We start from the raw sequence: 13,436 nt of genomic DNA, 5'->3' as shown, positions 1-13,436 counted from the left end.
GAATCGCTAGCCACGATATAAGGGCTAAAATTATAAATAAAATTATAAAAACTTACTTGGTGAAATAAAATGTGTGGTGGATATACATACCTGGTACAAAATATTCTTCAATTGTATGAATATACTTTTAAAGAAAATTATAATTAAATATAGCTTTGTAAAGAAACGTACATAAAAATAACAAAATATTCTTTACTTTTTAAATCTTAAAACAATTCATTTAGTCAAATAGCTCCCTACGAGTGGCTAATGGGGATGGAATCAGAGACGGTCCTGGTAGGTGCAAGCACGCGGGCTACCAAATTTCGAGGGTGCCGATATTGGTCAAAGTCAAATGCCTCTTTTGTCGCATCACTAGTATTCACTAGTATACTTCAAAGGACGCGACAGGTTTGTTGTACTGTACATTTTAAAAGTTTCTCGCCAAAGCTGTAAAAATCTATATATGTTAAACTTAATAGATTGTCTGTCATTTGTTTTCTAACTAATTCGTTTTAGGACCAGGTGTCCACGGAAATTTTTTAAAATTTACAACTTTTCGGTCACTCTCATTGAACTGGAAAAATTTCTGTCTTTATTAAATCTAATATTACGAAGAAATCAGTCCCCACTGTACTCGGCTAGTGATTGGTTCAGTTAAGCTTTTGTTTAAGTAAAATTTCATCAGGGTTTTATTTATATCCCTAATTCCCTAATCTCTTAATTATTTAACTATTTGTTAAGTAGAAATAAGTTGAAACCGGTTACTTTGTACTGTACTTGAATATTTGTAGTCTTGGAAAAGTAGTGAAAAGACAAATTTTTATGACAACGGATATATAAATCGTAAATTTAAGGAAAATAAATTCTAGAGGTTTTTTGTACCTTGTGCATCTCATTCATTAAATTTAGTAGAATTGTACACATTTTTTCCTGCATCCCCTTATAGATGGGACATACTAAATCGTAATATCACTACTTTAACATTGAAATCTGTAAGTAATACAAGATGGAAGAGCAAAATAAAAGCAGAATAAATATATCAAATAGACTTTTTTTAACTCCTGTCAACTATACAGAACTATCATAAAAACATACCAGTAAACTCCTAACGGTGAATTAAGTTATAAATCTACTCGTGATTTATTCATTCATTCTGCCACTGATATTCGAATATAGATTAGCAATCTTATCGTTTTTTTCACATGTAGTATGGAAATTTGTAATAAGATACATAATGCGGTTATAATAAATTATTAATTTTAATTAATTTAAAGTATGTTAAAACATGAAAATAATCGCACAATATGTCTTTAGGCTATATTTTAGAAAATACAAGGGAAGCGGCGCTTCCACCGCTTCCAAAGACGCCACGCCACTGCTACGTTATGTTTNTTGAATATTTGTAGTCTTGGAAAAGTAGTGAAAAGACAAATTTTTATGACAACGGATATATAAATCGTAAATTTAAGGAAAATAAATTCTAGAGGTTTTTTGTACCTTGTGCATCTCATTCATTAAATTTAGTAGAATTGTACACATTTTTTCCTGCATCCCCTTATAGATGGGACATACTAAATCGTAATATCACTACTTTAACATTGAAATCTGTAAGTAATACAAGATGGAAGAGCAAAATAAAAGCAGAATAAATATATCAAATAGACTTTTTTTAACTCCTGTCAACTATACAGAACTATCATAAAAACATACCAGTAAACTCCTAACGGTGAATTAAGTTATAAATCTACTCGTGATTTATTCATTCATTCTGCCACTGATATTCGAATATAGATTAGCAATCTTATCGTTTTTTTCACATGTAGTATGGAAATTTGTAATAAGATACATAATGCGGTTATAATAAATTATTAATTTTAATTAATTTAAAGTATGTTAAAACATGAAAATAATCGCACAATATGTCTTTAGGCTATATTTTAGAAAATACAAGGGAAGCGGCGCTTCCACCGCTTCCAAAGACGCCACGCCACTGCTACGTTATGTTTATTATCACTTTAAGTAATTCTAGATTTAATAGTAGCCCAAGAGAATTACTGTTTGAAATCTTTTAGAAACGAAGACTGCACAAATTCAAGCTCGTAATTATTATTTAAAATTTATATAGTTTTGCAAAAAATGAGCTAAGAATCCAATTAAATTACATACAATAAATTTCACATTCTAGAATTGTATATAGCATTAGCAATTCATTTACACAAATATATGGTATAAATATGGTATAAATATAACGTTATTCAGTTGTTTACATGCAAATAAACAACTGCTTTGTATTATATTTAAGTTTTGATGAAAGTTAGCTAAACATTAGAGCATAAAAATTTCGATTACATTCATTATGGACTCTTTATTTATAATGGATCGTCCAGCAGGAGTGAGAAATGTGAAACGTCGTCGCACCAGTCTAAATTTTCATGAAAAATTATAATCCAATCGGATTCAAACTTAGACCCTTCATGCGACTGAATTATATCCTACGATTCTTTTTTCTACATTTAGAATGTCTTTATTTGTGAGACAATATCAAGATTTAAGAACCAAAATTTACATAGATTTTGTATTAAAAACATGAATGACAAACATATTTTTAAAACTATAATAAAAATAGTAAATTTCAGTATCAAATATTTACATGAAATAGTTATTTATAGTATTGATAATATAAATATTGGTTATTTAATTAAATAAAATTTGCTTTTTAATTGCATACTAATACCTATTAGTGCTTACTCTAAGAGGCCTGGAATTCATGCTAATACCAACTTGTATAATCAATACACACAGTTTAAGTTTAATATATTTTATTGTTAAGCTAGAAAAATTAAAATAAAATATATTATATGAAGCAAAAAAATTCAACAAAAATAATAAATAATTTATGTAAAAATGGTTTTTATAAAAAAAATTAGTGGAGATTAGGTTAATATCTTCCTTCCTAAAATAAAGTATTGATATATGCTTACAGTTATTCAGCATAGAGGAGGAGGATGTAAAGAATTAGGTTAATGTAACATGAAAACCTCTTTAATGCAAGAATCTACGATCTTTAATTAATGAAATGAAATCATGCTATAAATCATTTGCTGATCTAAAAATGTTAAACTAATGTTTTAACTAATAAAAAAATATAATAGTGTTTAATAAAAATAAAAAAATGATTATTATTTGTATCATTAAACCTTCGTTATTCATAATTAGAAGAAAAATTCATTCAAATTTATTTTTTTTATCTAAGCTATAATGTGTTAATAAGATCAGTTTTCAATCAACGAACAATTAATTTAAAAAGAAATTGTTGATTGATTGAAAACAGACCTTAAAATTAATTAATTTCGTATAATTATTAAATAGTTGTAAAGAAAACAGATTATACATAAGTTATATATATATATAGTTTTATTTTATACGTCTATAACAAAACAATAGATATTGATTCAGCTATTGTTTACAAAAGAGAATTCGAAATAAATGTATTACACTTGCATGCTATAAAATGTCATTGTCCTATTTAAACATATACATTTGTTGAAGAATGTTTGGAAAATGAGTAAATAATAGATAGGATATTTACTTTCGTGCATTTGTCTATTTATAGGCTAAACCTATGCTTTTCAATATACTTTTCTTATAAGTTATCATTTAAATTATATTATTTTGATATTTGCTATAAATAATATAAAAACAAATATTGGTTATTTTTAAAATGTTTTTTATGTATAATAATTTTGAAGATTATGCTAATTACTCATGCAATTTATATTATAAATAGGGACCGCTTGGCTCCTCTGGTTACGCTACGAATTATAATATCCGTTATCACTAAATCACTAATGAATTGTCATTAGTGATTAAGTGATAACGGATATTATAATTCGTAGCGTAACCAGGGGAGCCAAGCGGCCCGAGTCCCCTTACTTTTTTAAATAAACGAAGAAAGAAAAAATTCCATCCTAACGATTACAAAACGGGATTTTTAAAAATCATTTGAACATCTATTATGATTAGTCTGACTTGTTTTTGTTCTAGAAACTAGAAGCATATGTTTTGATGCAGAAAATCATAAATTTTCGTTTCCTCTAACATTTGTTTAGGAATTTCAATAAAATATGAATGTTTGTATTAGAGCGATAGAAAAAAAATATTGACTTTATGTATTATTCAAAAATGTGTAGCCAGGAATTAAGTTTCCCATTAGCTAACAAATAAACTTGAATTACAGTAGTTATATAAGTACAGGGTGATTCAAAACTCACAGAAATTTTAACAAATTAATAACTCACAAACTACGAGTATTTACAGTAAGATGATGCGGTTTTCATAGAAATGCTTAGAAAGAAGCGAGATTTTTTTAGGTGTAATAAAAATTTTAGTACCAAAGTAGTTACATTTCTTGCCATAGATGGCGCTGTAAAAAACTGAAATCATTTGTAAATTTGTTAAAATAAGAATAAAAAAATAAAAATTTTCTTAGCACTGAAATTAACTATATGCATTCTTTTCCATTGAATAATTGCTGAAATTTACCTTAGTTACATAATATGAAAATACAAATGTTCTCTGAATATTATTTNCTAAAAAAAATCTCGCTTCTTTCTAAGCATTTTTGTAAAAACTGCATCATCTTACTGTAAATAGTTTGTGAGTTATTAATTTTTTTAAATTTCTATGACTTTTGAATCACCTTTATATGTTATTATATTAACATAAATGTCAAAATAGCGAAAAAATTTGAAATTGTCAACTACAAAATCACAAAAAAATTTGTATCAGTATTATATTAAAAGTGACAAAAAATTCAATTTTAAATTTTTATTAAAGTTATTATTATTGCTATTTTGGGGACATTAATTTTCCTTGGCTACACTAACAGTTTTTTTTTACTAACAGTAGTACAGTTTTTTTTACACTAACAGTAGTACAGTTTTTTTTACACTAACAGTAGTACAGTTTTTTTTACTTTCTCCGTCCTATAAGCACTAACTTGTGTCTTTTTTTAACAAACGCATTATGGGTTTGGCTAGGTTTGCAATGGGGGCCAGGACTGGACATATCCGGACGGATTGCCCCCCGAAAAATTCCTTTGTTTTTTTCGACCTGTCGGGATTCGATCACGGGTCCAAAATAGTTTTTATTCTTATTCACAATCAGTTAAAATAAAAATGCTTCGTTTCCGCATCACCAAGAACAAGAAAGAAATATTAGAAACAATCGTCGAGAAAAAAATCTGTTTCTGTTCTGTATCCACTAGTTTTGTCTTTTATGTTGGGCGAGAGCTACTTAGGCTATGGTGCCCCATGGTAAGTTGCAACGTGACGTAGTTAGTAATTATATATTTGTTGTTATACGCGGGGAACAGGGAATAATGTCTTTCACGAGGTCTTTTAAGGGTAACTGGACCCTATTCAAGCGTTATAGACGTGGAGAAAACCCGGAAAATTCCACGTGGTCAGCCTGTCCGGGCGAGGCGCGAACCCACGACCGAATACCCAGTGTTCAGAGAAAGGAACCAGCTTGGCCACTGGTGGACCCTGTATCCACTAAACCAGAAATTGAACACAGCCAACTCTCGTGGCCAATAACAGAAATAATAAACGACGTACTTTGATAATACTGCATATCTTGTCTACATGAAAGTTATCGCTTATCGAGACAGTTAAAAATGCAGTCATAGTTGAATTTTCATTGTCTCTTTCCACCATTTAATTTGAAAACGTTAAGTAATCGAATAGTATTGTTAGCAATTGGAAAAAATTACGTCACCAAAATATCACTCTCCAATCGGTGTTGTATACCGGAGCGGAAAAGTGGAAATACTTTCGACTCTTTACCACCCGGAATCCGTTCGATCCGAAATTTGTAGATTGAAAATGATTTTTCTATTTTCTGGGATATTTTCTGTGGAAAGTAAGCTTAAATATCAATATTCTTGAAAGTATTCGAATAGTTGTAGCCGCTTAAATAAGTATAAATATAAAAGCTGATAAATTTGAATAGGTTACTTCATAGTATTTATTAAAAAGTTATTAATTAAATGACGTTGCTGAAAACGAAAGCGATCTTATTTTCTAGGAAATATATATGTTTATATTTTTTTATAAATATTTGTAGATATATTGTTTGAGGTACGATTTTATCTGCCGAATACATAATATAATAGATGTGTTTAAAACTTTTGAGTTGATGATAATGCATAAATTAACATTTTCCTTTAGTTCCTTTAGTTTGGAGTTATTTGCTTCCGTCGGGTTGTTTAACAAACTTAAATCTTAATTAAGGTATTTCAGATTACAGTTACGTATTTGTATTATATGAGAATTTAATGATTTCTATTGAATAAATTATATTTGAGAGATGATTTATGCAATGATGAAGACGGCTATATCAATAATAAAGAGAATCATAAATGAAGTTGCTAAAAACTATAATTTATATTTAGATGATCCGTATTTTTGGAAATTTGTATTTAATGAAAATATTACTTAATTTGTTTAATAATTTTTTGTTAGAATTAATGAATTCGATTTAGAATAGTACTTTAAAATTTTCTCAATTAAATAAAACAAAACTAAATATTCATTTTGCAATTTCAAAAAAAGTCAATCATAAAAACAATACTTGTGATTTATAAACTGGTTTAAAACTTTTGAGGATTCTTAATGTCAAATTTTGAATAATATAGATACTTAAATTGAGTTAAGCCAATTGATAGTTTTAAAGGATTATTTAGAACGGGATATAATATATAAAAAGTAAAATACTTAACTAATTATTAGTAATATGGACCAAATTATAAATACAGTATATACAAGGTTCCTATGCACCTGGAAAGTCAGAAATTTTCATTAGTGTTCGGAAAAAGTCAGGGAATTTGCCTCCTTGGCTGCCTTGTTGATTTTTTTGCTCACAATATGCTTGACTAAATGTAGCCGTCTGCAGGCAGCAAGAAGTAATGTGGTGCAATACAACTTATGATGTATTGCACCACATTACTTCTTGCTGCCTGCAGACGGCTACATTTAGTCAAGCATATTGTGAGCAAAAAAATCAACAAGGCAGCCAAGGAGGCAAATTCCCTGACTTTTTCCGAACACTAATGAAAATTTCTGACTTTCCAGGTGCATAGGAACCTTGTATATACTGTATTTATAATTTGGTCCATATTACTAATAATTAGTTAAGTATTTTACTTTTTATATATTATATCCCGTTCTAAATAATCCTTTAAAACTATCAATTGGCTTAACTCAATTTAAGTATCTATATTATTCAAAATTTGACATTAAGAATCCTCAAAAGTTTTAAACCAGTTTATAAATCACAAGTATTGTTTTTATGATTGACTTTTTTTGAAATNTTTAGGTTTTTTTTCTTTAATTTAAAGTTACAATATGTAAAATTAACAATACGGTTACTCACTAAATTTCTTAAATGAGGGGTACAATCTAGAGATATGACATGTCACGGGGTACAATCTAGAGATATGACATGTCACGGGGTACGCTAATGAAAAAAGGTTGGGAACCACTGCTGTAAGGGATGTGAGGGTCAGGGAATTTGAACAAAATTGGTCAGGGTAAGTCATGAAATTTAAAACAAAAATTTGAATAGGAACCCTGTATATAAATTGGCTACTTTCATATAAAACAGTAAGTCGAATTTAGTTGTATTACTCACCAATCACCAGCTCCAGAAACACTTACAACAGAAAGACATTTTTCTGAAGGAAAATGAGTAACGCTTGGTTTAACCTGTAAAATGTTACTCACAAGTTGGATTATTTGACTTATAAAAAGTTGAAAAAGTAACCATAATAATTAATTTTAGAATACCTTAGATTTTCTAATATTCCAAATAGGAAATTTTTCATCATTAGTGGATTTTGTTACAACAAGAACACCTTTGGCTCCCAAAGTCACTATTAAAGTGTGTAGATAATGCATAAGAGGTTCACTTAGTTGAATGCAACATTTTATTATTGTTTCCAACGGGATTCTTTCAATTTCTGGAATATAATAGCGTTGTTTTTATAAATAAATTTTAATAATACTGTATGTGTAAATAAAATAAATAAACATATATATTATATATTTTTATTATAAGCAATAGAATCATTTAAAAGTATAAAAAAGGGAATGACGGGATATAAAATATTTCAAATTATTATTTTAAAGAATAAACGTGATTGAATAAAATAAGTATAATGTCTGAGAAAAGAAAGTGCATTACTAGTTTATATTTGATCATATAATCTACAGAAAACACACACACACGACCGTGGGCATCCGCAAAGGGAGCGAACGAAGCACTTGTCAGGGATCGAATAAAAAATTCCACAAATTATAATCGAAAGTGATTGAGATACTGCATGTAACCTTACAGCGTCGACCATCGCTTTGTCTTCTTAAAATTTTATTACTGTATTCTATAATCTTGTGAAAAGCTCAAAAAATAATTAAATAAAAATTTATTGATGTAATTATTTGTTTCCAAGCTTTGCTCCCTTAGAAAATTTTCTGGGGGGGAAAATTTCTCATACTCATGACACATGCACGACACAATGCATCTATTCTTTGGAATAGATTTGATATAAGTTTAAAATTTAGGGATTATACTAGTCGACTTTTTCAATTTAAATTCAATATTCAAAAAGTATTAAAAATCAAAACCCGAACTTTCTCTGATATCAGGCATATTCCTAAATGGGATTTATTCAGATACTTGTACCAAAGTTAGGAAAATTGCTTCTTTTCTAAAAACATTTGAATTTATAAATTTTTAATACGATTTTATTAAAGAAATATTTACCGTACAATTTCATATTTGTTAATGTAAATTATTTACATTAAATTATATTAATGAATTATTTAAGTTAGCCTTAATTGTTAATTATAATTCGTGCTTTAAAGTTAAAAGTCAGATGTGTTAGTTCTTTAACATAGATGTCATATAATATTATACATGGGCGTCCGCGGAAAAATTTTCAGGGGGCAAAACTTGGAGACAAGTAATTAATAAGATCAATAAATTTTTATTTAATTCTTTTAATTTTTGGGTTTTTTTTCACACGTAGATAATAACGTTAGAATACAGCACTGCATCAAAGCGTCCCATTCCCATGGTCGAGGGTGTAAAGTCACTCAATCACTTTATCATTATAATTTTCGGAATTTTTCACTCGATTCCAGAGAGTGCCCCGTTTGCCCCCTGGAAGTCCATGACACCACGTACCGTCAAGGATAATTTACTTTCCTATATGTTATACCTTTCATCAGTGGCAAATCCAGAAAAATGAAAATAGGAACGTTATATAGCCTGTACATACATGTACTGTATACATATAATAATAATATTACAAATAATTATATTGCTACCTTGCTCCTAAAAATGTTGATTTCGCTATAGATTAATTACCAATTTTAAAAATTCAAACTCAAGTTAATTAAACTGAAAGAAGATTATTCATTGAGTACGACACGTAAAATAATTAATAAATATTTCTTTAAAATTAAATTAATTAGGTCTCTATGACTCATATACTTTATACATAAAATACACACAGAAGCAGATATATATTATGAAAGATTCGCTTTAATAATTAAAATGTTACATAAAATTTAATAACAAACAAAAATTAATGATCTATATCAGGGTTTCACTACGGAGTCGTATTGACCTCTTAAAGGTCGAAGAAAGTCTGAGAGGAGGTCAATGAAACTTTGCAAATATGAAAAATGTATTAAAAATTATGTACGAGTGCTGTTGAACATATACGAGGTATATAATATATATAATGTTGAAGGAAATTGATGAAAAATTTTTTCAAAGGCGTCGATACACGGGAAAAGTTAAAAATACCTGATTTATATTTTTAAAATTGATCTATTCCTTAAATTAATTTTTGTAAGTCTTTAAATTGTAAATTATTTCTTTAGTACGAATTAATATGAACGATAATTTATTTAATTTTATAAAATATCAGATTGCTTCCGAGATCATTTTTTCGAAATAAAATCACGTGTTTTGAATTATAAACCTATTGACTATTAATAAAACAATTGATGCAAAACAAAATTTTCGCTAGAATTATAATAATGGAAAGTAATTACAAAATCATATCTTTTTTGTTTTCTGTTTATTATTATTTAAAATTTAATTACGAAATAAATTTTAGATTTCATTAACCAAATAAATTTTGTGAGATAAATATAATAAAAATACAAAAACAATAGTAATTCTAAGTTTGAGAGATGCTTATTTTGGTTCATAACTATTTGAAAGTTATGAACCAACGTTTTTTTTAAGCTACGAAGCTTCCGAAATTTCGCTTCATCAGTTACTGTAATTATAAATTCTAAAGTAGGGGGAGATCAGAGTAAGATCGGCATGTTAAGCTTTTCTTAAATTTTGTGTAATAAATACTGCTGTAAACTGAAAAAAACCTTTTGCATATTGTCTATTGGAATGTTACCTTACTATACATCTGGTTAAAATCAGTTTGGACATAAAAATAATTAAAATAATTACAACTTTACAAGAAGAGAGAAATTGACGAAGTTGCCCCGGGTATAGGGGCAAGATCGGCAACTTCTCTCTTTTTGTAAAGTTGTAATTATTTTAATTATTTTTATTAAAGTTGCCCCTGCTATAGGGGCAACAGTAATGGGGTAAGATAGGCACGTATATAAAATTATGTTATTAACAATGTATAAGTTGGAATTCACTATTAAAACAAAGAAATACAAATCCAACACCCATTTAATATTATTACAACGAAATGCAAGTTCAAAGACATATATACATGAATAACAAATGCAAACATGTTTTCATTTATCATCTGTTTGATTTTTATCCTTTGCTTCTAATGTGGCTTTATGTTGCCGATCTTACCCCGCTAGTCATGATTTCGAAACATTAAGTACAACCCTGAGAACAGAATGCCAAGCCACGATCTGGCCACGTGAATAAGTTGAAGTTACATCCTTCTAACAGGAAAAGTAACTTTCGTTATCATGGAATTATAACAAAACCTGCCAATTCAATATAAATGGAAAAAAAAATATTATATGGAATTCAACTAAAATGAAAATTTGCTTGATAATTCAACTACGCTTGTTGGAGAACAATAAAAACACTACTCTCAACAAGCCACCAATGAAACTCAACTGCCTAACCTATAATCAAAGTTTTTTTTTAATTTGTTTTTTAAAAAAAGCGCTTGACAAACTTGCCCCGCATGCCGAAGTTGCCCCGATCTCCCCTAAATAAAGAAATAGTAATAATATTTACATTTGTTTTACATTTTAATAAATTTTTCTCCTCTCTTTATCATAATAGTTTGTAAATTCATTTACATTGAGATTATTTTAAATTCTTTCTCAAACAATGCTGCGCGTATTTCTTCAGGATACCCAATAAATAAAAAAATAAGCAACTTGCAATTTGTGATTTTAATGCTTTTCACATGAAAAGCATTAAAAGATTGGTATGTAAAGTTTACTTCCTTTAAGGTCACCAACATAAATTAAAGTTTTTAAAGCATCTGTATTCTTTTCCGAAGATAATTTATGAGCTTGTTTCTTGAAACTGTAGAACAAATTGCACTTTTTCTGCAAAGAAACGTCATTTTGATACCGATGACTACAACGCCGTCTGGACCGTTCACATGCTTGTTAGTGCAAAATTACAGCAAAAAGCCCCACAAATCAACATAAATTATGCCACAAACCGCATGTTTCTAAATAGCATAGTTTTTGTACCATAAATGTTTGTAATCAAGGAAAGAATTTATAATCATCCCGTATATTCCCTAAGTATACTTTATTTAAATATTTTAAAAATAATATAAACATAATAGTAAAATCAATTAAAGCTTAAACTTTGACATTTGTCACATTTAATTATATAAAAATTGTAAACTAAAAATCTTAAAAGTTTGTATATTGGCAAATAATAGAGTTAGGCCTACTTCGTCGTTTTAAGAACGTTATTCATCAATATGTAAACTTATTTTTTAATTCTGCAATCATTGTATAATTTTAATATACTGTAGTTTAAACAGTTAAGTGCTTTTTATGTTATTTATTTTCACAAAATACCTTCTGATTCTAGCGATTTTAAATCCTTTCCAGAAACACAACTGTACATCATTCTCAACTCGTTATAATTGGGAGATGAATAGGTTAAAGACTTCCAATCTTCTGTCAAAAAAGGTTTTTTAGCTTGAACAATATCAGTTGGTTCGTACCAAACTAATTTATAAAAAAGAAAAATATATAATTATATATTAGAAACCACTTCATTTAATCTACATGCAAAGAATACTTAATTAAAATTGTTATTTACCGGTAAAACTAAGTTAAAATATTTCAATTTTAAATTAAAATTTAATATATTTTTATGTTTGTTTACTTCTCTGTCATATGAATTTATTATTAAATTGGAATATTTAGATTCTATATATTTTAATATTTAATAAGTAAACCTAATTCAAATAATAAAAAATATAATAAATAAATAAATACGAAGTAATAAATTTTACACTATATTAACTTACGTTAATACTTCAATAAAATCAATAATAATTTAATTTTTCGTATATTGAAAATTATATTTTATAATAATTATTTTTATTAATTAGCAAGTATAACTATTTAGAAATATTAATTCTCAACTTTTAAATAAATACAGCTTAACTTTTAAAATATTCGGATTCTTATAAATTTTTAATAAAAATAAATGTCGGTCTACCGCTCTGAGGAACCGGAATAAAATTTGGGCGAACAATCTTAGGTCAGGAATTTTTCATGAGTGGCCAGGCCCCGTCTTTCACAACCCACTCATCCAATTGTTCTTAATCATGTCCATTGTGGGCCTGGACGAATCCACAATGGACATGATTAAGAAAAGACCCTCTTAGTGTCCACAAGGCGGAAATAGTAAAAAAGTCTTAACCGTGAAAATTCTTGAGTCATTTTTATTGAATATTAATAGACATATTTTAATTGTTCTCTACTAAATATAATCTTCCGCATAGAGAGTGTTTGTTTCGACAAATGCATTGGAGTGTGAGTTATGTTCTACTTTCCAATCATCTCAGTCACCGGTCGAAGTTGTGATAAAAATTCAATTTAAACAAATTGATTCCTAAATAATAACTGTAAAAAGTTATTTTATAATAAAGATTTTAAATTAAAATGAAATTATACAAATAAAAAGTAAAATACAAAATAATTTTGACTTATAGAAGAAGAAAAAGAAGGGGAATACATCGCATCCAATGATGACCTATTGTAAATTTTTCATTACGAAGCACAAATATACTTAAAAAGAACAAAGTAAATTAAATTTTTTCTCGATAAAATACTTTATTTTCCTATTGTTTTATTAATAAATATTCAACCTCAGATGAATAAAAAAAAAATGATAAAGTAAATTTC

At 27.8% G+C, this 13,436-nt stretch overlaps 1 protein-coding gene across 1 annotated transcript in view; it reads right to left on the bottom strand.

The window, feature by feature from the left end:
- Positions 1–7,581: 7,581 nt before the first annotated feature.
- LOC111626833 overlaps positions 7,582–13,436 on the bottom strand; it is an 86,302-nt gene continuing 80,447 nt past the window's right edge. Inside the window, exons 5-7 of the mRNA XM_023370351.1 lie at positions 12,096–12,248; positions 7,830–8,002; positions 7,582–7,748 (exon numbers count right to left, since the gene is read on the bottom strand). Of these exons, the coding sequence (XP_023226119.1) occupies positions 7,671–7,748; positions 7,830–8,002; positions 12,096–12,248 (404 nt within the window). The 3' untranslated portion in view covers positions 7,582–7,670. The remainder of the gene's footprint in view (positions 7,749–7,829; positions 8,003–12,095; positions 12,249–13,436) is intronic.

The sequence above is a fragment of the Centruroides sculpturatus genome, unplaced genomic scaffold (assembly GCF_000671375.1).
Source record: "Centruroides sculpturatus isolate CEXI.00-Female unplaced genomic scaffold, Cexi_2.0 scaffold280, whole genome shotgun sequence".
NCBI lineage: Eukaryota > Metazoa > Arthropoda > Arachnida > Scorpiones > Buthidae > Centruroides > Centruroides sculpturatus.
The sequence above is the reverse complement of the archived record's forward strand: the minus strand, read 5'-3'. Positions and strand labels throughout refer to the sequence as shown.